Source organism: Dermacentor silvarum, chromosome 10 (genome assembly GCF_013339745.2).
Source record: "Dermacentor silvarum isolate Dsil-2018 chromosome 10, BIME_Dsil_1.4, whole genome shotgun sequence".
In the NCBI taxonomy this organism is placed as follows: Eukaryota; Metazoa; Arthropoda; class Arachnida; order Ixodida; family Ixodidae; genus Dermacentor; species Dermacentor silvarum.
Genome location: NC_051163.1, coordinates 110,600,313 through 110,623,551, shown reverse-complemented (window position 1 = coordinate 110,623,551; position 23,239 = coordinate 110,600,313). Strand labels below are relative to the sequence as shown.

At 48.6% G+C, this 23,239-nt stretch overlaps 1 protein-coding gene across 3 annotated transcripts in view; it reads left to right on the top strand.

Moving 5' to 3' along the window:
• Positions 1-9,412, top strand: part of LOC119466475 (RNA-binding protein 5-B) — a 63,717-nt gene extending 54,305 nt beyond the window's left edge. For all 3 annotated transcript variants that reach the window (XM_049656955.1, XM_049656954.1, XM_037726989.2), the window contains 3 exons: positions 1,520-1,626; positions 7,670-7,799; positions 9,191-9,412. In XM_049656955.1, the coding sequence (XP_049512912.1) occupies positions 1,520-1,626; positions 7,670-7,799; positions 9,191-9,316 (363 nt within the window). In that variant the 3' untranslated portion in view covers positions 9,317-9,412. The remainder of the gene's footprint in view (positions 1-1,519; positions 1,627-7,669; positions 7,800-9,190) is intronic.
• The last annotated feature ends 13,827 nt before the right edge of the window (positions 9,413-23,239 follow it).

Here is a 23,239-nt window from a genome sequence, read left to right as displayed (position 1 = left end):
GCGCGCCATGATATTTCACGACTCGCACTTAAGATTCTGGTTTCAGCCTCACTGGCTGTTCGTTCGCACCACGTGCCCTTCTCCTCCACTTTGTCTCTCTTTCTTCCTCGAGCACTCCTTGGGGCGCCCGTTTGAGGGGAGCGTTCGCCGTCTCCGCTGACTTCCGTACTCCCAGGCAGCCGCACTGTAACCGGTATTTCGTTTCCCGCAACTGCACTATAAACCATACGTGTATACATGGAGTGATAAGGGAAAATTAACGGGAGTCTGAAAAGACCGCACTATATCCGGTCCTGCACTATAAGCGGTTACATTGTAAGTGGTCTATACTGTATAACCGAAAAGAACAATTTTCAAGCCCTGCACGTATGCAAAACATGTAGACCAAGCAGCCGTGCGTATCCAAGAATCGAAGCGTGTGACTGGGAGTCTTGCATCCGTTTAAATTTACGAACATTGAAAGGTTAATGTCCAAGTACCCACGATCATCGCATGTAACAGACAAAGTAATAATAAAAAAAAAATTATCAGTTTAGCCCGAAAGGCAAAGCATCAATTGCGATAGCAAATTAGTAGAGAGCTATAAGGAGTAGGGACAGTAGTTTTATTGGCTGCATAAACTTGACACATTCGCTTACTAGCTGAATTAGAAAGCGTGGTGTCAATGCGCACAAGCAAACATGAATAGACTCGATGACCGCAGCCAACCACTGTCAGAACACAGGCATGGGGAAATGCGGCCGCCGCAGTGAGCGAAGGTTCGTGCGGTCTATCGCTTCAACGGAAACTGAGCGGCGTAAGCACAGCGCATATAAAGGTCAGAGCCATGTGGAGATCGCTTTCAAGATACAGTACGCGCGGCTACACCAACAGCCGGCACAGGCGCGAACACATTTGTTGGCAGAGCAGAAGCCACCCCCCCCCCCCCTCCCTCCCTCCCGCGCTGCCTTCCCGCTTTGCTCCTTTCGCATGGGAGATTGCGTCGCCAGTTCCCCTTGCGCCTAGTTGCAAGATACGCATTTGGTGCCGCAGCACAGCGTCGCTCCCCCCCTCCCTCGCTCCCATACCCCCACGGCCTTTCGCGCTATGGAAGTCGCGTTTGCTCTCAGCTGTGGGTTCGCTCTCCACGCGTCCCCCGCTCGCTTTCACTCACACATGCAGCATGCGGTGACGATTTTATCGCCCTTGGACTCATGCTCCTCCTCCACGTCGCCCTTGTTGATCTCCTTTCCCATTGGTGGGCGCACCTCGTTGAGAAGCGTGCTCGCTACCGCCCTTGTCAGCGAGATTTTCCCGCGGAAGCCGCATTATAACCGGTATTTCGTCTCACACAGCTGCACTGTAAGCGGTATGCATATACATAGAGTGCTATGGGAAAATTAATGGGAGTCTGAAAAGACCGTACTATATCCGGTCCTGCACTATAAGCGGTTACGTTATAAGTGGTCTATACTGTATCTGTTTTAAACTGCAAAACACTACGGAGAAGGCAGTGAGGTTTACCGCCTTGTTGTTGCAGGCGTACAGGGACAGAGCCCGGGAACGGCGGTTGAAGTACGGCCAGCCAGAACCACCGGCGGCTGGTACCATGCGGGAGAAGACAGCCAGGCCAACACCAGCCATCCAGTGAGTCAACAACGGTTTCATTCGTGCTAGTTTCTTCGTTATTATTTCGTTGATTTACAGGTTGGAAAGAACAGGTCAGCCACATGTCGGTTTTTTCTTTTTAAGGGGGGACGCGGCTTTCGCATGGCGAAAAATGGCAAAAAAATCGATTTTTTGAAAATCACATTTTCAGTTTCTGTAACTCTTATTCTATCTGATTCCGAAATATCATCACTGAAAACCAAGTAGAAGTGCTCTAAAAAAATTTTTGTATCAGCCAAGGTGCCGAAAAATTCCGCCGAAATCGCCAAAAAACAGCGTTCTTCAAGCCACGATATCTTCGGAACGGCGCAGCCGAGCGCCGCCATCTTGGTCTCGTTGGAAAGCGCATTTCTCCATCTTCAAATCTGCCGCTTCAGCTATCTCCTCCATACAGAAACAAGCACACAAAAAGCAAATGATTGAAGGTCGTGCCGGAGCCGCCGATTGGCCGCGCCCGCCACGTGACTCCAGCGCGGTTCGCCATTGGTTCGGTGCTCGCTCCGTGATGGCGTCGTCTGCTCCGCTTGTTGCGGTGTCCTCGCGAGCTCCGGACAGTTTTCGTAATTTCGACGAGTGTTAAAGCGGGCGCTACGTGACATAGCAGTAGTGTGGCCGATCCCCCTTTTTGTGGACGTCTCAGACCCGCGGCTAAGCATTCCGAGCATCGGTGACGCGGACTTCGCGACCGAGCTTCGGGCACGGAATGCTCGGACACGCGGCTAAGCCTCTCGCGCGTAGGCGTCTCCGACTCGGCGATGAAGCACATCGCGCGCGGACTTCTCGGATCCTTGCCTAAGCATTTCGTGCGTTGGCGCCTCCGACTGCGCGACTAAGCAAATCGATCGTCGACTTCTCGAGCCCGCGGCTACGCATTTCGCGCGTCGGCACATCGCTCATCGAGTGTCGACTCGGACCCGCGACTAGGCACTTCGCGCGTCGGCACCTCGAGCGTCGACTCCTCGAGCCCGCGGCTAGGCATTTCGCGTGTCGGCACATCGCTCATGGAGTGTCGACACCTCGAGCGTCTATTCCTCGGACCCGCGGCTAGGCATTTTGCGCGTCGGCACCTCGGACTGCGCGATTGAGCTTACCGAGCGTTTGGACCCGCGACCAGGCATTTCGCGCATCGGCACCTCGGACTGCGCGACTAAGCTCGTCGAGCGTCTATTCCGCGGACCCGCGACCAGGCATTTCGCACATCGGCACCTCGGATCGACCCGCGACTTAGCACATCGCGCGCCGACTCTGTTATCGTAATGCCACGATATCTAGTAATAATACCTATCATACCACCCCTTCATAAAGAGAACCTTATCATGAGCTCTGTTCACTAGGCCACTTGGGCTGGCACAGACACCTGGCTGTAGAAGTGAGGCATGATACAAAAAGTACAGGCTAGAAAGCACCTAGCAGCTGCATTGCTGCCTATCTATCAGTGGCTCTCCTAACCTCCATAGCCATTGTCAATGGAAGATGATTCAGAAGGCTGCTGAGAGCCTTCATTCAGTAACATGGTCGATTCTACCAAAAGAAAACAATGCCTCACTGACTGCACTATAGGCTGCTATCAATGAGGCAGTCTGCAGATACAACGCTAGAACTACTGTATATTTATGCCCACATAGTTCTGCACCTTACTTGGTTTGAAACCCAGGCACCATGCTCTTTGTAGAGCAGCAGTAAAGAATGCCATACAAACATGAAAAAGGCAGAACGAAGGCTCAGCAGACCAGAGGCCATATGTCCAAGAAGCCCCACACTATAGGCTGCTATCAATGAGGCAGTCTGCAGATACAACGCTAGAACTACTGTATATTTATGCCCACATAGTTCTGCACCTTACTTGGTTTGAAACCCAGGCACCATGCTCTTTGTAGAGCAGCAGTAAAGAATGCCATACAAACATGAAAAAGGCAGAACGAAGGCTCAGCAGACCAGAGGCCATATGTCCAAGAAGCCCCACGTCACAAAACACATCAAAGATTACAACTTTGGTGCGTTTTAGAGAACTGAAGAGAAGGTGCAACTTTGAGAGCCGTTTTCTCAAAACTGTTTTTTCGCCTTTCTGTTCAGTTTCTGGAGCTGATTTCTTCGTTACCGTTTAGCCTATTTTGATTCTGTTTTTTTTTGTCACGTTCCTTGGACTACAGTGCAGGTCGAGACAGTCTCGCATTTTTACCTTGACATTTTATAAATTTATGGCGTGGCTATTCGTTCACCCCAAAAGTGTGCTTGGTACGAAGGTAACTTGAAAAATGACTATCTAAAAAATTTGTGTTGCGAAAAAAAAAAGTAAGACTGTCACGACCTTCAGCACGCATTGAGCTATGCAGTCAATACTCAACGAGCCTTCCATCATGTTTTTTAAGCTCTCCAGGCCCTCCAGAAAGTTCAAGAGAGAAAAATTCTGCTCAATAAAATGTTCTTAAGGTATCACTCTGAAACTTTTATGGAAGTATCAGGAAGACATTCTAAACATTTATGCCAATTTTCATCAAAATCCATGAAGAAATCAGGAAGTTGATTTTCAAAGCCACGTCCCCCCTTAATTGATAGCTTTCTTTGGTCCTTCTTCACACCTTGTGGTTTGTAGGCAGTTTCTGGCTGTTCGTGACCTTGAGACGTGCCCTGGAGTGAATGTGTCAATAAATAAAAATGTCCGATGGTTGGCCTCCAACCTGGTCCTTCCAGCACAACAGCCCAATGCTCTAACCGTTAGGCATGGACGCATTTCTAAAAGGGCACAAGAAAACACATGTATGATATTCCCTTGTGCAAGCCAGCACTTTGAGACACTTGGCGCATTAGCCGTGCCATATACAGTCTAACCCCCTTACAACGATACCGGTTTTAACGATATATCGCTTATAACAATGACAAGCTGCTGCACTGTCAACTTTTGTATGTTTTCTATAGTGAAATAACCCACTTATTACAATGGCTGCATGCCGCATTATCGGTTATATCGATGAAGTCTGGCTACAGGGTGTCCGTTCGAAAAGGGAATGGAATGTGAACTCCCTAAAAATAAAAAAGAAATTTGAGCCATTGCACGCGCCACCGTGCGCTATTTTCCATCCTTCTCCGCATCGCCAGCCTCGCACGCCTCTGTCCCATTTCCCTTCCACCCCTCCGAACATGAATGGGCTGTGCCCATAGCTCTGCACCGCGCCACGCTCCGAAACACGAATGAACCGTGGCAACTGCGCTGATAGCGCTGGGCTGGCGGAGCGCCACGAATGTGCGACGCAATCGAGCCCAAAACTGCGTTGGCGCGCACCAAAACACTAACCGAAATGCAGCGACGGCGTTCGCATTGCCATAGTCATCAGTGAAAATCGTACTGGAATGAAAGCCAGGCCGGAACGCTTCGTGCCTATTTGTGCCTTTAAAGACTTTATTATTCTTGAGTTCACCGCTGCGCATAGCACCGCGTAGGCCGCGATTTCGTCGGCAGCGGTTGCGGCAAACAGTAGTTTCGTTTTGACTCGGTACGCGCGTCGGCCGCATGCCTTCATTACTGAGTAGTCGCCATCCATGATCGCGTCGATAGCGACCGCGGTTTCGTCTGCAGTTTTAGTAAACGGTAGCTTCGTTTCGACTCACTGCTTGTATCGGCTGCGCGCCTTCAGTAGGTTGCGGCAAACAATAGTTTTGTTTTTGCTCACTGCGTAGCTGTCGAGGATGAAGAGTTCCGTTTTCATCACGGTAGGTGGCGACATGGTGACACAGGCAAAAAAATAAGCGGCATGTGTGCGCGGTAGTGAAAAGCATGTCCCAGATGAAGACGCGCGCCGCGGCCGCGCTGTGACAGAAGTCGCAAGGCTATCGCCGCTGCGAGCGCTAATCAGTCACGAGATCACGAGAATTGCAGCTTCTGCACTGCTTTTGTGCTAAATAGAAACAGGATCCTGCTGATTCATTCAGTAAATAAAAGCGTATTGATGTAGAAAGCATTTGTTTATTGTTTAAATCGGAAATTTTTTCGGTCCCGGGAAATCCGAATTAACGAGGTTTTACTATAGCAGTGCCGTTGAACGCCAACAGCCGCGACTTGTTACACGTGATCAGAGCGCGCTGGAAGCAGAGCAGTTAAACGAGTCAACACAGTCAGCAACCGGATGGAAGAAGGTGGTGGGGAGGGGCACTGGCCTCCCCGCCACTGTAGTTTTCTCACACCAGCTCTGCCATTCCCTTATTTTGGTTTTTTTTATGCAACCCGGTAATAACAATTATCAGTTATAACAATGGAATTTTCGTGGCACCTGAATATTGTTATAAGTGGGTTCAACTGTACAGTAAAACCTCGTTAATTCGGATGCGTTCTCTGGTCCTAGCAGGCATATGCATCATTTAATGCAACTCTTGTAATTCGGACGTATTTGGCTGCACAGCGGTTAATTCAAACAGCTCTTGAAGCTTGGCGAGCGGTGCTGCAAATGTGCGACGCAAGAGAGCAAAAACTGAGCTAGCGTCCAACCGAAACGAAGCCGCGGAGTCCGCATCGCCATAGTCATCAGCGGAAATCACATGAATGACAGCAATGCAATAACGCTTCGTGTATTTGTGCCTTTAAAGCCTTTATTCTTGCATTTACCGCCGCGCATAACATCATGTTGGCCGCGTGCCTTCATAAATGCACAGTTGCCATCCATGATCGCGTCATAACCACTTCGGTTGCGGCAAACAGTTGTTTAGTTTTGACTCAGGGGACGCGTCAGCCGCGTGCCTTTCAAACTGCATATAGTCGCCATCCATGATCGCGTCAATAGCGGCCACAGTATCATGCAAAGTTGTTGCAGCAAGCTGTAGTTTTGTTTTGACTAGGTGCAAGGCTGTAAAGAATGAAGAGCACCGGCTACGTCGTGATGGATGGTCGATCTGTTGTTAACCAACTCACTGGCAAAAAAAATAATCGGGATGTGCGCACCGTAGTGAAAAGCGTGTCTCAGATGAAGGCGTGCGCCACGGCCGTGCTGCGAAGGAAGTCGCGAGGCCATCGTCGTTGTGCGAGCCAGTCACGAGATGATAAGAATTGCAGCTTCTGTCCTGCTTTTGATTCCCTCATTCATTCAGTAAATAAAAGTGTGTTGATGTAGTAAGCATTTGTTTATTGTTTTTTTTTATAACCCCGATAACTCGACATTCGGTTAATTTGGGCATTGTTTTCAGTATTGTGACATCCGAAGTAACGAGGTTTTACAGTAGCAACAACGTACTATTGTAACAGATGCCCCCATTTTCGCTCGGCGAAAGTGAGCATGACTTAGACTGGGCTGCTTTTCAGCATGAACGGCTGTTAGTGGGACGCAGATAAATGTCAGGGGTGGCGTGCTGAGACTTAATATCTTAGCGACAAGAACCAGGCGCATGCATTGTCTGCTTAGGTACTGTTTAAAAGCTGTTAAAAAAGATGATACAATTACCAGCTGCGGGGCTGTGCCAAGATTGCTTCAGTGGTGTGTACTACTTACTCATTGATAACAAATTTAGCCAAATTGAAAATTTGTTGAGTTGGCCTTTTAATATCGGATGTCCACCCCCAGCTTGGACCGCTGGTAGTGAGAGGGGCTTCTGAAACACGAGTCGCAGCACAGTTATTCGCTGTGCCACACTTACAGTCCCTGCTGCTGGAAAATAATGGCCCTTGTTGGCACTGCTCCCATTAATGAGACATCAGTCGTTGGTGTTGTTGCCGGGCTACTTTCTCCGCTGGTGCTAAAGTGGACCACTTCATGAATGCCATGTAAACCATTCTCTTAATTGTGCAACCAGTTATGAACCTCACACATCCGTTTCCCTAAATTTTCAGATTTTTGTGTTTCTAAGTTTGTAATTAAAAAGAAATTGAACATGTAAAAAAAAACCAACAGTCACTAGAATTTAAGCTTGTTTTAAATGCAGATTATTTCACACAATTCAGCCTAGCAGTTCCCTAGGAGAGCATTGAGTTTTCGGTGATGTTGCATGACTGTGGATTTGTTTGCTTATTTATTTATTTATCCTGTGTGCTTGACCATAGGAGCTATGAGGAGCCGACCAAGCAGGGCATTGGTGAGGACAACATAGGCAACAAAATGCTCAAGGCCATGGGCTGGTCTGAGGGACAGGGCCTGGGGAAGACTAACGCTGGCACAACCAACATTGTTGAGGTACGCCTCAACAGCCATTCCATTGCTGTTGATGTTTTAAAAGCTTGTTTATGCCTCACTGGAGGCATTGGGGATTTTGAAACCTCCGGCTTGTTTCACAATATCAGTGGGCATGAAGTTTAGAATGTGTGTGCTAAGACCTCAGCAACATAGACTTAGCCTCGCCTTCTGCTTAGTAACTTGCGCATTGTTTTTTTTTTTTTTGAAAATTTTCAGGTGCGTTGAGTTCTTGACCTACAGCAGACTTTAAGTCGAGAGACCTTGTGACGACTCCAGCTAAATGTGCCTGCACTGAATCTATGGGAAATTGAAGAGTTCCCTTAATATTGAATTTATCAGATATATATATATATATTCTTCATTAGGGGACAGAGATTGCGAAATGCTGCCTTTGGTTAATTTTTTTCTATCTCTCATCTATCTGCATGATGCAAGCAGGCTTGCATGTGCCAGATCAAGCTTTTGCAAGTGTTCCAGCTAATCTTTATGCGGGGTCATTGAAATTCAAAAATCTTAATTTGAGCTAGTTCATTATTGTTCAGATTTATTGATCTGCACCATCACCTTCTGTGTTGTGAAGTCATAAGTAAAGTTGTCAGAGGGCTCGCCACAAACGCCAATCTTGTGGTGCATGCGTATTTTGTTGTGAGGCTCGCATGATTTTCTGTAGTGACAAATGACAGTGTTGATTGCTTCTTACAGATAGTGCCTAGTTAATGACAATCATTCTGTGACATGCGATCGGGCATTGGTAGGGCTATATTAGTGCAAAAAATATTTTTGCATTAGATTTGGGTGCACAATGATTTGTGCTTATGAACCTTTAGAAACTGGGTGTGCATTGGATTTGGGGGCATGGTTTGGCAAATACTGCCAAATGTAGCAGTGGCGAGCTCAGATGTTTTATGTGCCTCTTATTCCAAGTCAGCCCGCTGTATAATTTGATTAGTTTTGTCTATCTCATCGAGGCTGGAATAACACAAGTCGTGTGTATGAACAACAGTATGCTGATGTTGCTGAACAGATGTTAGGGATGTAGTGACAAGACATTTCTAACTTGGTTTCCTCTTTTTTGCTTTTAAATGAATGTCTGAGACCAACTCTAATTAAATTACTATAACGCTTATTTCTACGAACATTGGCATTAAACCCTACAAATCAGTCTAACCATAGAATGTGACCAACTGCAGCAAGATGGCGAGGTTAGCTCGTTGATAGAAGTTCACAAGGAGAACATGAAAAGACAGGACGTACACTTTCCAGTCTCTCTTTTAGTTAGTCTTCCAGTCCCATATTTCATAGTGCTTTTTAGTTTCTTTGCGTGCAGCCAGCCATGTTTGTGCACTGTGTGGCATGTGTATGTTTCAAATGCTAATTATGCTGGTTTGCAGGTTCAGCGGAGGGTTGCCAGTGCTGGACTGGGCGTCAGAGGTGCCACTTACGGAGCGACGGCCGCGAACACTTACAAGGAATCGGTGAAGAAAGCCATGGCTGCACGATACAACGAGCTGAGTTAGCCTGTTGTGTGCCAGGCTGTTTGTGTAATATACGTGTATGTAGAAACTGGGTCCACACATTGGGCCCTCGGTGCCAATAAAAGCATGGGGTCCAAACTTTGCTTGTCCGTGTCTTCCTGGCACCTAGTTTAGCCCCTTTTAGTCACAAATTATGATCCACTGTTGACAAATGTATGAAATATACATAATTTTAGGTCAAAGTGCTGCAGACTTCATTAAACGTTGCGAGGCGACAAGAGGCAGCGATTTCCGGTGCTACTCGATGAGTTTCTAGTTTGTGGGGTCTCACACATGTGCTCTTGGGACAAAGGAACGACAACACATTAGTGCAGACAATCAAAAGGGCATTTATTGCACCTTTCATACACTAATACATGCTAGCCGAATTACTACCAATAGAACATTCAGATGGGCGCGCGACAAATCAAGGAAGTCCGACTCACCGCGACCCGACAGCGAGCGAATATGTTCGCCCCATGCTGTGATACCATCGCCTAGTCGTTCACGTGTACAGTCACACGAACGGTGGCGCGCTCGAACGATCCGTGTTCGTCCATACCGGTGTCCTGCTCTTAGCCTCGCGCGACGGTCGCGCGAAGCGGGCCGGCGCATGCGCGAAGCGTTCGTGCGTGTTGGTCGCCGATCCCAAGCCAAAGAGAGAGCGCCGTTGACCCCTTTCTCCCAAGTGACCCCGCCGCCCGGTGGCGCCAGCATCGCGACACTCGCGCCATCTCTCGCAATGCGCCGCAACCACCACGACCGCCGTCGGCACTTAGCTACGCGGTGAAGCCGGATTACAGGAGACGCGTGAGAGTCACGCATCCCCACATCCCCCCAACTTTAAATCACTATACATACTCCGGCGAAACATGTCACACGGTCTATCAACGCGCGCGTCGCGAACAAAAGTTAGTACAGGCGACAGTGGCCGCGCCGAGGAAATGTCAACACGTTTTCCACAACGTGCGAGCCGACATTGACTCTGGGGTTCACCGCTGGCGTCCGTTGGTCACAGCACCACGTCTGCAGATTCGATGGCACGACTCCAGCCCAGGACTCCGGAAACGGCGACGCAGAAGTCAGCAGGGCGCAAGCGTCGCTTGCGCCCTGCTGACGAGAGCCGCAGTAGCCGTTGGTGACTGCCGGCTCTTTTCCCAGCCGCCGAGGGTTGCGAGCCGGACATTGGCGGCCGCCGAAGTCGCTGCGCCGAATTGACCACAGGCATCTCCAAAGCCTGGGGTAGCTCGATTGTAGTCTGGGGCAGCAGCGCTGACGATGTGCAGGTGGCAGCAAACCAGGGGTGACTGGGGCAGCAGCGCTGACGATGTGCAGGTGGCAGCAAACCAGGGGTGACTCCGCTCACGCTGCGTACACTCAACGCACTCGACAAACACTAAAGTAGTGCAAGGGAGACGAATTCGGCATACGCATCGCCCACGTGGTACGATGTTCAATTCAGCTAGCCAAGATTCCGGGCGGCATTTCAGATGCTAAGTTCACGTGAACAAAGCTTACTTTCTTGAGTCGAACGAGTAATTTCAATTCGTGCGAGGCTAACTAGAATGAGGGAAGCAAAGTGCAACACCTCAACATCACGGTCCACCAGGTTGTGTCCCTCAACGTGCGACAGGCGGCTTTGTTAAGCCTTAGGCCTAATGCGTCGCTACTTTGACAACCGGCATCCAAAAAAAAAAAAACACCCAAAATGGGCACAAGAACAGGCAGCCGCGAGGAGACGTTAGCTCTGTGAGGTGGTCCTACTCCGCTCGGTGCACACAGCATCTGAGTTGAGGGCGCCCACCGTCCCAGACGGTGTCGGAGCGCCTGGTGCCAGGCCGCAATACCAGTCAGCCCGTAGCGGCACCCGCGGCCACCCGGCTCCCTGAGCCTCGACTTCCGAAGTCAAAGATATAGAAGAAGCTATTTACATAAGAAATTCGGACCACCCACGAGGCTTCCGTACTCGCTTCAGGCTTGCCAATGCTCCGCGGGCTCTAGGCCTCGCTCTCCCAGGATGCAGACCACGTGGCTCTCGTACCGACGAGTGTACTTCAAAACACTCGCGAAAAGGCTTAGCATGTTGAAAGTTCAAACACGCTACAGCAACCGTCGCCTCGCTCAAGAAAGCACACCGCCGACACTAGCGATCAAAATCCACGCTGGGACTACGCTTCGGTTGAAACATCTCGAACCGAGCAAAGCTGTTAAAATTATCGTCCGATGCCCCAAGAAGTCCACGTTGGGCAGCCAGATGTGGGGTCTCACACATGTGCTCTTGCGACAAAGGAACGACAACACAGCAGTGGCGCACCGACGGGGGGGGATTCGGGGGTTGTAACCCCCCCCTGAGGCCGACTTAACCCCCCCTTTTGTTTAGCCCCTTGTCTTTCCTTACTTATTTGAGTGCTGCAACTAAGATGTAAGACGCGCAATCGTCTGCACACTCGCAAAAAGCGCATTTTTTTTACAATTTCCCGTGAAGAAATCGAAATTAGTGCTGTTTAGATTGTATTGGCAAACTGTCAACCCTGGCAGAGATCCTGGGTGCGCTACTGCAACACAGTAGTGCAGACAATCAAAAGGGCATACACTAATACATGCTAGCCGAATTACTACCAATAGAACATTCAGATGGGCGCGCGACAAATCAAGGAAGTCCGACTCACCGCGACCCGACAGCGAGCAAATATGTTCGCCCCATGCTGTGACACCATCGCCTAGTTGTTCACGTGTACAGTCACGCGAACGGTGGCGCGCTCGAACGATCCGTGTTCGTCCATACCGGTGTCCTGCTCTTAGCCTCGCGCGACGGTCGCGCGAAGCGGGCCGGCGCACGCGCAAAGCGTTCGTGCGTGTTGGTCGCCGATCCCAAGTCAAAGAGAGAGCGCCGTTGACCCCATTCTCCCAAGTGACCCCGCCGCCCGGTGGCGCCAGCATCGCGACACTCGCGCCATCTCTCGCAATGCGCCGCAACCACCACGACCGCCGTCGGCACTTAGCTACGCGGTGAAGCCGTATTACAGGAGACGCGTGAGAGTCGCGCATCCCCACAAGTTCTCTGGTCGAAACCTGCCTAGCCGTCGGCAGAGGCATAGGCTGGATTCAGAGACACCGCTCGCGTTCGGCGCGAACGCGGGGAAACGCGGACGGCGTCGGCAGCAGGACTGCGCATTATCAGAAAGGGCGTGCTGCAAAGAAACACCTCTTATACCCATCGCCTCCCCCTGTCCGGCGCGGCCTCTCATTGGTCGCCTTCCGCCAGCACGCGCCCTCTCATTGATCGCCTCCTACCTCAGTGCGCCTCGCCTCCTCTGCTGGTCACGTGACCTGCCCTTCCTCAGAGCTGCTCTCATCCTCTCCTGGTCACGTGACCTGCGTGACGCCGGCGGACGGACGGATGGCGCAGCGTCAACCTACAACAGCGCCGCTGTTAAAATTGGGGACAAAGGGTTCAAACTATACTTTAGACATTGAACTCAGAATTAAATGAGTGTTTGTTAGATACTTTCTCTTGCCCGGGCCTTTTTCTTTCTTTTTAATTGAAAGTGTGCCTTTCAACCGGCCAGAGCAAACTATCGCTCAGGCCGACCTCTCTGCCTTTCCTCTAATAAACCTCTCTCTCTCTCTCTGAGCGGCATCGTGTAATTCGAGTTCGGCCCAACGCTGTTGTGGCCTCTAGTAGGGCAACTTTGACAATTTGATGCAGATAGGAGTCGAGTGAGAGGCCAATAAACCGTCTCGACTCGTTAAAATGGTCGAACTGATACCCTAATTAATGGCCTCGTTCTGACAAGTTAATTGTAAGCACAAGGTCTTGTATGTTGTCGCCTCTAGTAGGGCAACTTTGACAATTTGGTGCAGATGGAGTCGAGTAAGAAGTCAATAAACTGTCTCGATTCGCTAAAAGGGTCCATCTGATACTGTACGTAATGGTCTCGTCCTGACAAGTTAATTGTAAGCAGTACTTTCGCCCGAAAGGCGAAGCATCGACTGCGACAGCAAATTCATAGACAGCTATACAAAGTAAGGATAGTAGTTTTATCTGCCGTATAAGCTTGCAAATATTCGCTTACTAACTAAATTAACAAGCCTGGTGTCAGCGCGCACAGGCAAACATGAATAGATCACACTCGATGACTTGGATACTCGTCAAAAGGCTGGCGTGAGGGAGCGCGGCAGCAGCAGGGAGCGAAGTGACCTTCGTGCTGTCTATCGCTTCAACGCAAAGTGACCGGTGAGAATGCAGCACGCACAAAGATATATGAGCCGTCCAAGCGCCTAGACTCTCCCCTAAACGCAGATCGCTTTCAAGATATGGCACTCGCAGAATGCACAGTTGCTGCGGGGGTACAACGCCGCCCCCCCCCTCCCTCCCCTCCCTCCGGAAACTAGCGTGCGACGGAAGACGGCGCGCTTCCTTCCCGCATTCCTCCCTTACGTGCGCGAGATTGAGCCGCGATCGTCGGTTCCCCTCGCAAGCTTTCACGCGCGCACACAGCATACGGCGCGCGGCGACGATGCTATCGCCTTTGGACTTTATACGGAACATCACGGCGACGCCGACGGCAGAAATACGGCTGGAGTGTCCATGTAGTGCTATCGCAATAAAGGATGGGCGATTTTGAAAACGTCAGCTTTGTGTGCGTTTTATCATCGCGTAGGTTATCACAAAAAGAGGGTGCCATATCCGGCGTTCCGCATCAAATGCCGAAAAAAAAGTCATTCAAGGGTGGGCTGTGTACGCACAGCCAAGTTAGCACCAGATTCGCGTCATGACCGCATATAAGTGACGATGACTGGTTATTTTTGACTGCTACGAGTATACACGTCGCCGCATCGCCTGCCGATTATCTCACGTCAGTACAATGTAAAATCTAGGTTTGATGGAAGGACTTCGCAGTGCCTGATATCGCTATGAAGCCATGTTTGTACCTTATAAAGTAGCAGGCAGGCAGGCAGACGGACGGACAGACATTATGTAAGCAGGCCCTCTGGAGGCCCATCAAGGCGATAATGCGCATCGAAGCTGTAACCGGCAGTAATCGACCCGCATTATCGCCTCGATGGGCCGCCAGCGGGCCTGGTTATATAATGTCTGTCCGTCCGCCTGCCTGCCTGCTTGCCCGCTCGTCTGTCTGTCTGACACGGGGATGTTTATCATCTCTATCCATTGATGCAGAGAACGATTAGATGAGAATGAGCGAGTTGTTCCGCACACGTACGCGCAGCGCAGTGGCTTCGTGGCAAAAGATGACTTCGTTCAAGTTGTCTAATTAGAAATTGTGGGACGTCTGAGTTTCACGTAGCATATAAAAAGGGATAAAAATACCGATGCGTAATTTTCAGAAATAAAGAGATTTCAGAGCGTCCGTCTCGGTCTTTATTGACCAATCCTTATGCTAACGCTTTTCGCCACGTTGACGCTGAAACTCCAGCAGACTTTGTGCCACCGAAGAGGCTGTTTGAGAGCCAGCAGGTGGCAAACGTACATTGCTAGCAACAATTAAAAATGCGCGCCAGCAGCTGGCCAACTCACGAACTAGGGGCCACGGTACTGCGCATGCGCATACTCCTGAGTACCGTCTTGAAGCTAAACAGTTCGACAGAATTGCCTGTCTGGTTGGGAAAATTGATTAAGACTTAGAGATTGACTCTAACCAAATAAGGGAATTTATTAGCCCTCTCCCCCCTTCCTCTCCTTTCTTACGATGAACCTTTTAAAAGCGGCACACCGCCACTTCCGAAGAATACCCCCTGAAGAAGGAGCCAAATTGGCTCCGAATCGTCGGGCTAATAAATTCCCTTATTTGGTTGGAGTCAATCTCTAAGTGTTAACCTGGTGCGCGTCACAGAACACCAGGTGGTCATAATTAATCCGGAATCCCCCACTACGGTGTGCCTCGCGTGAAACTCCAGAATTGTTTTGAAAAATATTTTAGGAAGTCAATTGCATCTCTATTTAACGTTTAACACTGTCGCACATGGTGCTGTTCACCCTTGTTTGCAAATGCGGCATTTTTTTTTCTTTCTTTCTTTGAACATGCAAATAAATCAACTCATGAACATTCTCGAAGCTTTTAACATTTAGAGAACGGGGGACGCGTGAGTCAGCCAGACTTCTATTTCTATATCGGTCAAGCAATATGATTAAGTTCTTGCTTAGCACGTTTGCTTTCTTGCTCTTTTACATTGCTGATCACGGGTTGCTTTGACTTTCGTACTGTACGTGGTAATCGCTTGTACGCGTGTGTTCTTTAATAAATCCAGCAGCTGTGAGTCAGCGCCCGTCTTACGTTTCTCGTCTACGTCTGCGTCCTTTCGCGCTGCAGCGAGGTATGACGAGACGGGGCAAGGATCGCGGCAGTGATGGATGGCGTTATTTTACATTCCTGGTGCGTGGCGACACCCATTTGCTCCCCCCCCCCCTCCCCCCATTCACCGTCACTCCCCGCGTACTGTCGCTCGCCTACCACGCGCTGAACATTTGTTTTGCGCTTATTCCATTAATTCGCGCGTAATATCCGAACAAAGTATATCAGTGCAGAGACCGCTTGTAAGCGTCGGGTGATGTGAACCGCCATTGAGAGAGAGAGAGAGAGAAAGTGGGAAGCTTCCTCTTTCTGAGCAACCCGGACGCTCGTCTAGTGGACTTCCTTGTCCTTTCCTATCTTTGCTTTCTCTCTCTCAATGGCGGCTCACGTGACCCTACGCTTACAAGCGGTCTCTTCAGTAAGCGCCGGGTCATGAGCATCCATTTATGCGCATTTCTTTTCGTAGAGTAACCAGTTGGGCTTGCTTGGTTGAACATAGTAGAAGGCTACAGCGCGGAACCGACGAATACAAAGGATGCGTCTGAGTGCTTTGTGTGCCTCGTTTGTCTACGTCGGTTCCGCGTTGTCGGCTTCTATACAATGTTCTTTTCATAGTCATGCATCGAAAATTCCGCAGCTAGCTCTGATGATATGAGTAAATCTGGAATTGCATGAAATAAACTGCCAGTTGAAGTCTTCTTACCCGTGAGTCTTCTTACCCGTGAGAACACATCGTGGTAGCAAACCACGGGGATCTCTAAATGTACAAAGTTAGCCCAATTAGTGCAAAGTGTGATTCTTCGAGCCACTTCTTACACCATACTCCCACCGCAGTTCCGTTAACATTTAGCCCGCCGTCCTTGAAGGGCCCCTCACAATGTTTGAGCATATTGCAAGAACACAAGCGCAGGTCGTATAGATCACGATCGTGTCTGACGATCGACGATCACTGACGATCGTGTCTGCAAAGTATCAAACCGACGCCACGGTGCCAAAACGACTCAAATTTCAAACGAAAGCCCATGCGCTCTTCCATTCGGGGAGTGATCTGGTTCTACTCTGGACGTTGTCCGATTCCGCCATAGTGTCAAATTTTGTAATGGCGCTGTTTTGAGCCAATCAGAGAGGCGGTAGCAGTCTTCTAGGCCAATCAGAGCTGACAAGATGGCGAACTGGACAGTATGGCGGAATTTGTCAATGTCCAGAATAATACCCCCGCGGCTTCTCGCCAGAGCTCTCGGTCGACAATGCTTTGGTCACGGCCGGCATTCCTGCGACCCGGTCGCAGCAAACAAAAGGTGCCCAAAACGTTTGGTGCGACCCATGACGTCACGTCCGCAATAACCCATGATGTCACGTCCGTTTATTTTCATGGCGGCTGTTTTTTTGGTCACACACGCAAATACGCATCTACGTCTGACGTATACTGCCTGCAACGTCACCAACTGTGGCACGTGACTTCGGTAAATCATCCAATGCGGAATGTGCAAGAGCGCCACTGCAGAAAAAGCGCTGCGCAGCAAGAAAACGGACGGAAAAAAAAAAAAGGAGGCACGGCTTGCGGCGTAAACGTGGCGGGGGTCATGTCGCTTGCTGGGTTGAGTCAGGTTTAGTTGAGGTAATTGGAGAGTGTCGATGTTGGCCGTGAAGATCGCCTCCTGGCAGCATAATCGCGCGATGTTTCAATTTCGTCTATCTCCTATATTAATTAACCACTCTTTAAAATGCTCGCGGTAAAACGCTCTCTACATGACCTTTTACAACTTCTTGTGAATAACGAAAATTTCACATGTGGCTTGGTGAGGGACGCTTTAAAGATCGTTTCAGAAATACACGACAATGGAGAAATAGCTTGCTTTCTTGGCAACTATATACTGCACCGATTTTAATGAAGTTTGTTGCACATAAAAGAACAAGTTAAAATCCGGTGTATGTATAGGAAGCCGATTTTTTTATTTAGATTGTCGTTGTTTATACAGAGATTCTTGAAAATTGCAAGATCCGGAAAAAACATCAAGTACCAAGTTTTCAACTGTGTATTTATGTAATAAATAATGATACCGCATAAGCGTCACCTGTAAAAACACGAAAGCGGACAAATTTGATTTATTATTCTCCGCTCTGAACCATGTACCACTATTTGTGTGTAAGACTTTTGTAAAACATTCGTAAATATTGTAACACTTTCTCATAAGTTCGTTCGTATATCAACTTTGTCGACTTTAGATTGAGCTGATGCAGTTTACGATATCTGTTTTCGGCGCATAGCTACGGATGTGCAAACTTGGTGCTACAACTTTTTTTAAACTTGCGAATTTTCATTATTTTTTTTTGTAAACAAGTTCCGGACTCAATCTAAATCAAAATTTGTTTCCTATAGTCACTTGAATTTAACTTATTCTCTTGAATGCACTAAATTTAATTCAAATCGGTATCGCGGTTGCCTCACAAAAGCATTATAAACGCAACGTGTGAAACAAAAGTTGAGGCAACCGAAAGGTTCAAATTTCATACTTCACGAGCCCATTTTTATGTCAACTGCAGGACAAAGGCCTGTCCCTGCGATCTGCAATCACGCCTGTCTCGCGCTATATAGCTGATTCCAATTTGCACCTGCAAATTTTCTCATTTCATCACTCACATAATCTTCTGCCGTCCTCGACTGCGCTTGCCTTCCCTGGGCACCAATTTTGTAACTCCATATAATGGTCCACCGGTTATCTTCCCTACTCATTACATGGCCTGCTGCAGCTCCATTTTTTTTTTCTTTTAGTGTCAACTAGAATTTCGGCTATCCTCGTTTGCTCTCTGAACAACAGCGCTCTTTTCCTGTCTCTTAACGTTAGGCCTCACATTTTTCGTTATATCGCTCTTTGTGCGGTCCTTAAAGCCCAAACCGCATGAGAGCGATTTTGTGCGCGACGGCGACGAACGACGGCTTCGAGCGACGAAACAAGTGGTCGCGCCACCAGATCGCTCGTTCTTGTCGCTCGATAGCTCGGTCACTGTAGCTCGCTTCTGGAAATCTTGAAATTCGTCGCTCGCCGCCCGGAAGTGCTATGAGCGACTAGCCAATAGCGCGAAGCCGGAACAGGATGTACATCAGTCAAGTACTACCGATTGTCGCACGGAACGAGCAAACGACTTAATTTTGATACGTGCGAGGATAATAACGTAGTTCAAGACCTTTAGAAATATTTATGCTACTCTTTACAGTAAGACACATCAGTTTAAATTAATAAAGCACGCGTCACGCCAGTTTCGGCGCGTATTTGCTGACCTCATACCGGCAACACCGGGGAGACGTCGCTCAAAGTCTGTCGCTCGCATGCGGTACGACTGCAGGCGACGAGCGAACGCGACAGCCATCTCTATCGCGTCGCTTGTCGCTGTCGCACGCAAGATCGCGTGCATGCGGTTTATACTTAACTTGTTGTCGAGCTTCTTTGTTAACATCCAAGTTTCTGCCCCATATGTAGCACCGGTAGAATTCAATGATTGTACACTTTTCTTTCAACGACAGTGGTAAGCTCCCTGGTAATACCAGGGAGCTTACCACTGTAATATGATCTGGTAATACCTGCCGTATGCACTCCAACCCCCAATTTTATTCTTCTGTAAATATATTTGTAGACTGTAGAGGCTGACTGATGATCCTGAATTCTTGTTCCTTTGCCAGGCTATTGAACATTATCTTTGTCTTCTGCATAATAATCTCCAACCCCACTCTTACACTTTCTCGGTTAAGGTCCTCGATCATTTGTTGTAACCTGTCCCCATTGTTGCTGAATAGGATAATGCCATCTGCAAACCGAAGGTTGCTGAGATATTCGCCGTTGATCCTCACTCCTAAGCCTTCCTAGTCTAATAGCTTGAATACTTCTTCTAAGCATGCAGTAAATATAGCATTGGATAGATTGTGTCTCCTTGCCTGACCCCTTTCTTGATATGTATGCTTCTACTTTCCTTGTGGAAAACCAAAGTTGCTGTGCAATCCTTGTAGGTATTTGCCAAGATATTTACGTATGCCTCCTGTACTCCTTAATTACGCAATACCTCTATGACTGCTGGGATCTCTACTGAATCAAATGCCTTTTCCTATTCCATGAAAGCCATGTAGAGAGGTTTATTTTACTCCGCAGATTTCTGAATTACCCGATTGATGTCATGGATGTGATCCATTGCAGAATATCCCTTCCTAAAGCCAGCCTGTTCTCTTGGTTGATTAAAGTCAAGTGTTGCCCTGATTCTACTGGAAATTGCTGAATATTTTATACAATACTGAAAGCAAGCTAATGGCTCTGTAATTCTTCAATTCTTTAACACCACCCTTCTTATGGATTAGTATATTGTTAGCATTCTTCCAGCTCTCAGGTACACTTCGTACACTACGTTGGTTCCAGCACCACGAGCGCGAAGGTGCCAGCCAGTCTCCTACACGTTCGTGGTGCTGAATCCAAGGGCGACAGCCGAAGTGAACAGTCCACTAGGTGGACTCTTACAGAAGACTCTTACGTTCCATTGATAGAACCAATAGTTCTGTCAATGGAAATTGCGGTTCACTTCTGTTGCTCTGCACATGCTTTGTCGCCGACTCGAGTACACTGCAGATTTCAGTGACAAACGCGACCTCTCAGGCACCGCGGTAAACCTCGGAGAGTATAAGCAGTACCTTTAGGAGTTACATCACGATACACGACGTGCTTGACATTGTAGTAATGCGCCATAACCCCCACAGCGTACAACGAAGAGACGTGCAGCGAATGTCGGTGACGAACGCGTCCCGTAAAGATTCGTAATCTGACATGCCGCTTTCGCGGAGAACCGTTACAGGCATATAATAGGTGGTTGGAGACAGGCGCCACTAAAACCTCCGAACCCTTACCACACCAACGATCTTTGGGAGAGAGCCTCTACCAGCTCCGACCTCGAGGATCAGCAACGCCTGATCGCGAGGGCCCAGGACGCGGCCTGAGCTCAAGGAATTCTGGAATGAGAACGCCGCTCCGAAACTACATTCACATAATAAAGATGTTTATTCTCTCTCTGCGGTATGCGCCGTGACGGAATGGTTAGTGTCGGGCTTTTGGCCTGGGGTTCGAAACCAAACATCGGAAATGCAATTTCTCCTCTCTCTCTCTCTCTCTCTCTCTGTATATATATATATATATATATATATATATATATGCACGTGTCATGGTCACCTTCAAGGTCACATACAATGCAAGAAAGTGACATGGACTATTTAAATGAGGGAAAGAGCCGAAGAAAGCTTTGCTTTAATTAATGTTTATAATTACGCATACAGCATGCGTAAATGTGCAGCACTCCAGTGGCGATTGCCGAAGGGTACAGTTAATGACATTTAGGGCTATGTTGCAATTTCAGAATTGAAGTCGGCCAGTACCCAAAGCACGACGGGGGGCTGCATTACTTCCGAGAAATACGCATTGCAATAATTCCGATAAATACTCAAAAAAGTTTGCAGCGAAATGAATTGCACAGTTTTGGCTAATAAGTTCTCGCACTACATATGCGGTAAACTGGTAATTAGAACAGCAATGAACTCCACGGCGCTTTCTTTTTTAACACGAAAGTGTTTTATGCCGGGGTCCACCAAGACTTCACTGACGTATTTCCGTCACGGAAATACGTCATAGAACATAATACAAAGAAAGAAACCAGAAGTAAATGTTCCAAAAACATGCAAAATTTGGGAATCGAACCCACGACCTTTCGGTCCGCGACGATAGATCGCCGAGCGTTTAAGCCATTGCGCCACAAACGCATTTGCAGAGAGCTACACAGACGCGCCTTATATATCTAACACTCCTCCGTGTACCCGCGCTCTTGTTCGGGGCGGTGCCGCCGCCTACGAGCAGAAAAGAGAAGTACTGCATTATGACACTAACGCGCACCGACAGTGAACGCTTCGGTGGTCTCACCACTACGACGCCTCGATGCCAGCATTCGAAGGGACGCTGGCATCAAGAAGCACTACCAACGCCACCTAGGTGGCGTTGGTAGTGGCGTTCACCGTACTCAGCACAGCGGAGCGGCCTCCGCAATTAGCTCTGAAAATGTTCTGAAGTTGATCGCGGAGGCTGCAATTACGACGCGCTGTACGCGCTGATTTGACTCGGTGACGATTCAGTTACGTGCTTTGTCTTGCGCGTTGTATTAGTGTGTCAGTTACGTGCTTCGTCTTTCGCGTTGTGCTAGCGTGTGCAGCGTAGTGCAGCTTCCATATGCACGACGGTTGCTCATGGTCATCGACGTTGGTAGTCGTGATGGAGGAGACGTGCCACCAGGCGTCAGCGTGGGTGCATCAACGCCTAAGGGCGCTTTAGCCACAAAACACCAATAGACATTATATATCAATGTGCAATAAACATTACACTACTTCTGTGAAGACACGTTTCACTTTCGTGTTCTATACCGATTCCTATATAAGAGGGATCAACCACATTTTTTACTGTATTTCTCAAACCGGCTGCCTTCAAGCAAAGTATCTAGCAAAAGGTCTTGTTTTCAGTGCCGCCCGTAGTCACAAGGCCCTGACGTTATTAATGAGAAGTTGGGGCATTTTAATATTTCTACTAGCGGTTATCGCGCAGACTATTACTGCCGCTGCTACGAACCTAATTAAATATTAAAACCTCTTGAATCCACCATGTGTAATATTGAGTTGCCGCAGAAACGAGCGTGCATGCAACAGTCCATCTGTGTTGGGCTGCTAAGCACGAGATCGTGGATCGAATCCCGGCCACGGCGGTCGCATTTCGATGGGGGCGAAATGAAAACACCCGTGAACTTATATTTAGGTGCACGTTAACCCCAGGTGGTCCAAATTAATCCGGAGTCAACCTCTACGGCGTGCCACATAATCAGATCGTGGTTTTGGCACGTAAAACCACCATAATTTCATAAAAATTTTCAGCAGTACAGCGGTTCCTTTCCATTACGACTGGCGAGGACGATTGCATGCCAGGCATATTCAGGACACGATAACATCTATTGCTGTGAAACAATGTCCGTCACGCGTACGACTGCACATGGCAATTAAACTATCCTGACATCGCCGCCGCATTGTGAAGGCATTGCGATGTCTTATCGGCACGGAATGTGGCTGCCGACGGACGGCGGCGCTACATTCGAATTATCGGTAAACGAAAGCTTAATGAATCTGGTGAGATGTAGAATAGTAAAAGACGGCTGGAGTACTGGTGGCGCGGAATCAGGTTGTAACATCAAGAATAACCTTTAGGGCAATAATTTTCAGGGTCAATGACTGGTTAACGCTAACTGCGGGTCTTAAAGGACAATAACAGGTGCAGAAGAAAGGCGAAAGTGACAGACTTGGAGGCATCCGCCACCGCCCTGATTTCTCGTCGTATCCATCCATTAGACAATAGTGAGCGAGTTCCGCGCACGCGCACTGCAGCAGCACCGTTAAAGTCTACTGAAACATACCGTGGCGGCTGATTCGAACGAGTTTTCATCACAATTCGAAAAGGAGGCCGCCGCCGCGCGCATGGAGGCATTGCTGAGCGAAGGTTTGCGGGTAGCACGAGAGCTCCGTGCTAGCGCTTCAATAAAATCCTCAGACTCA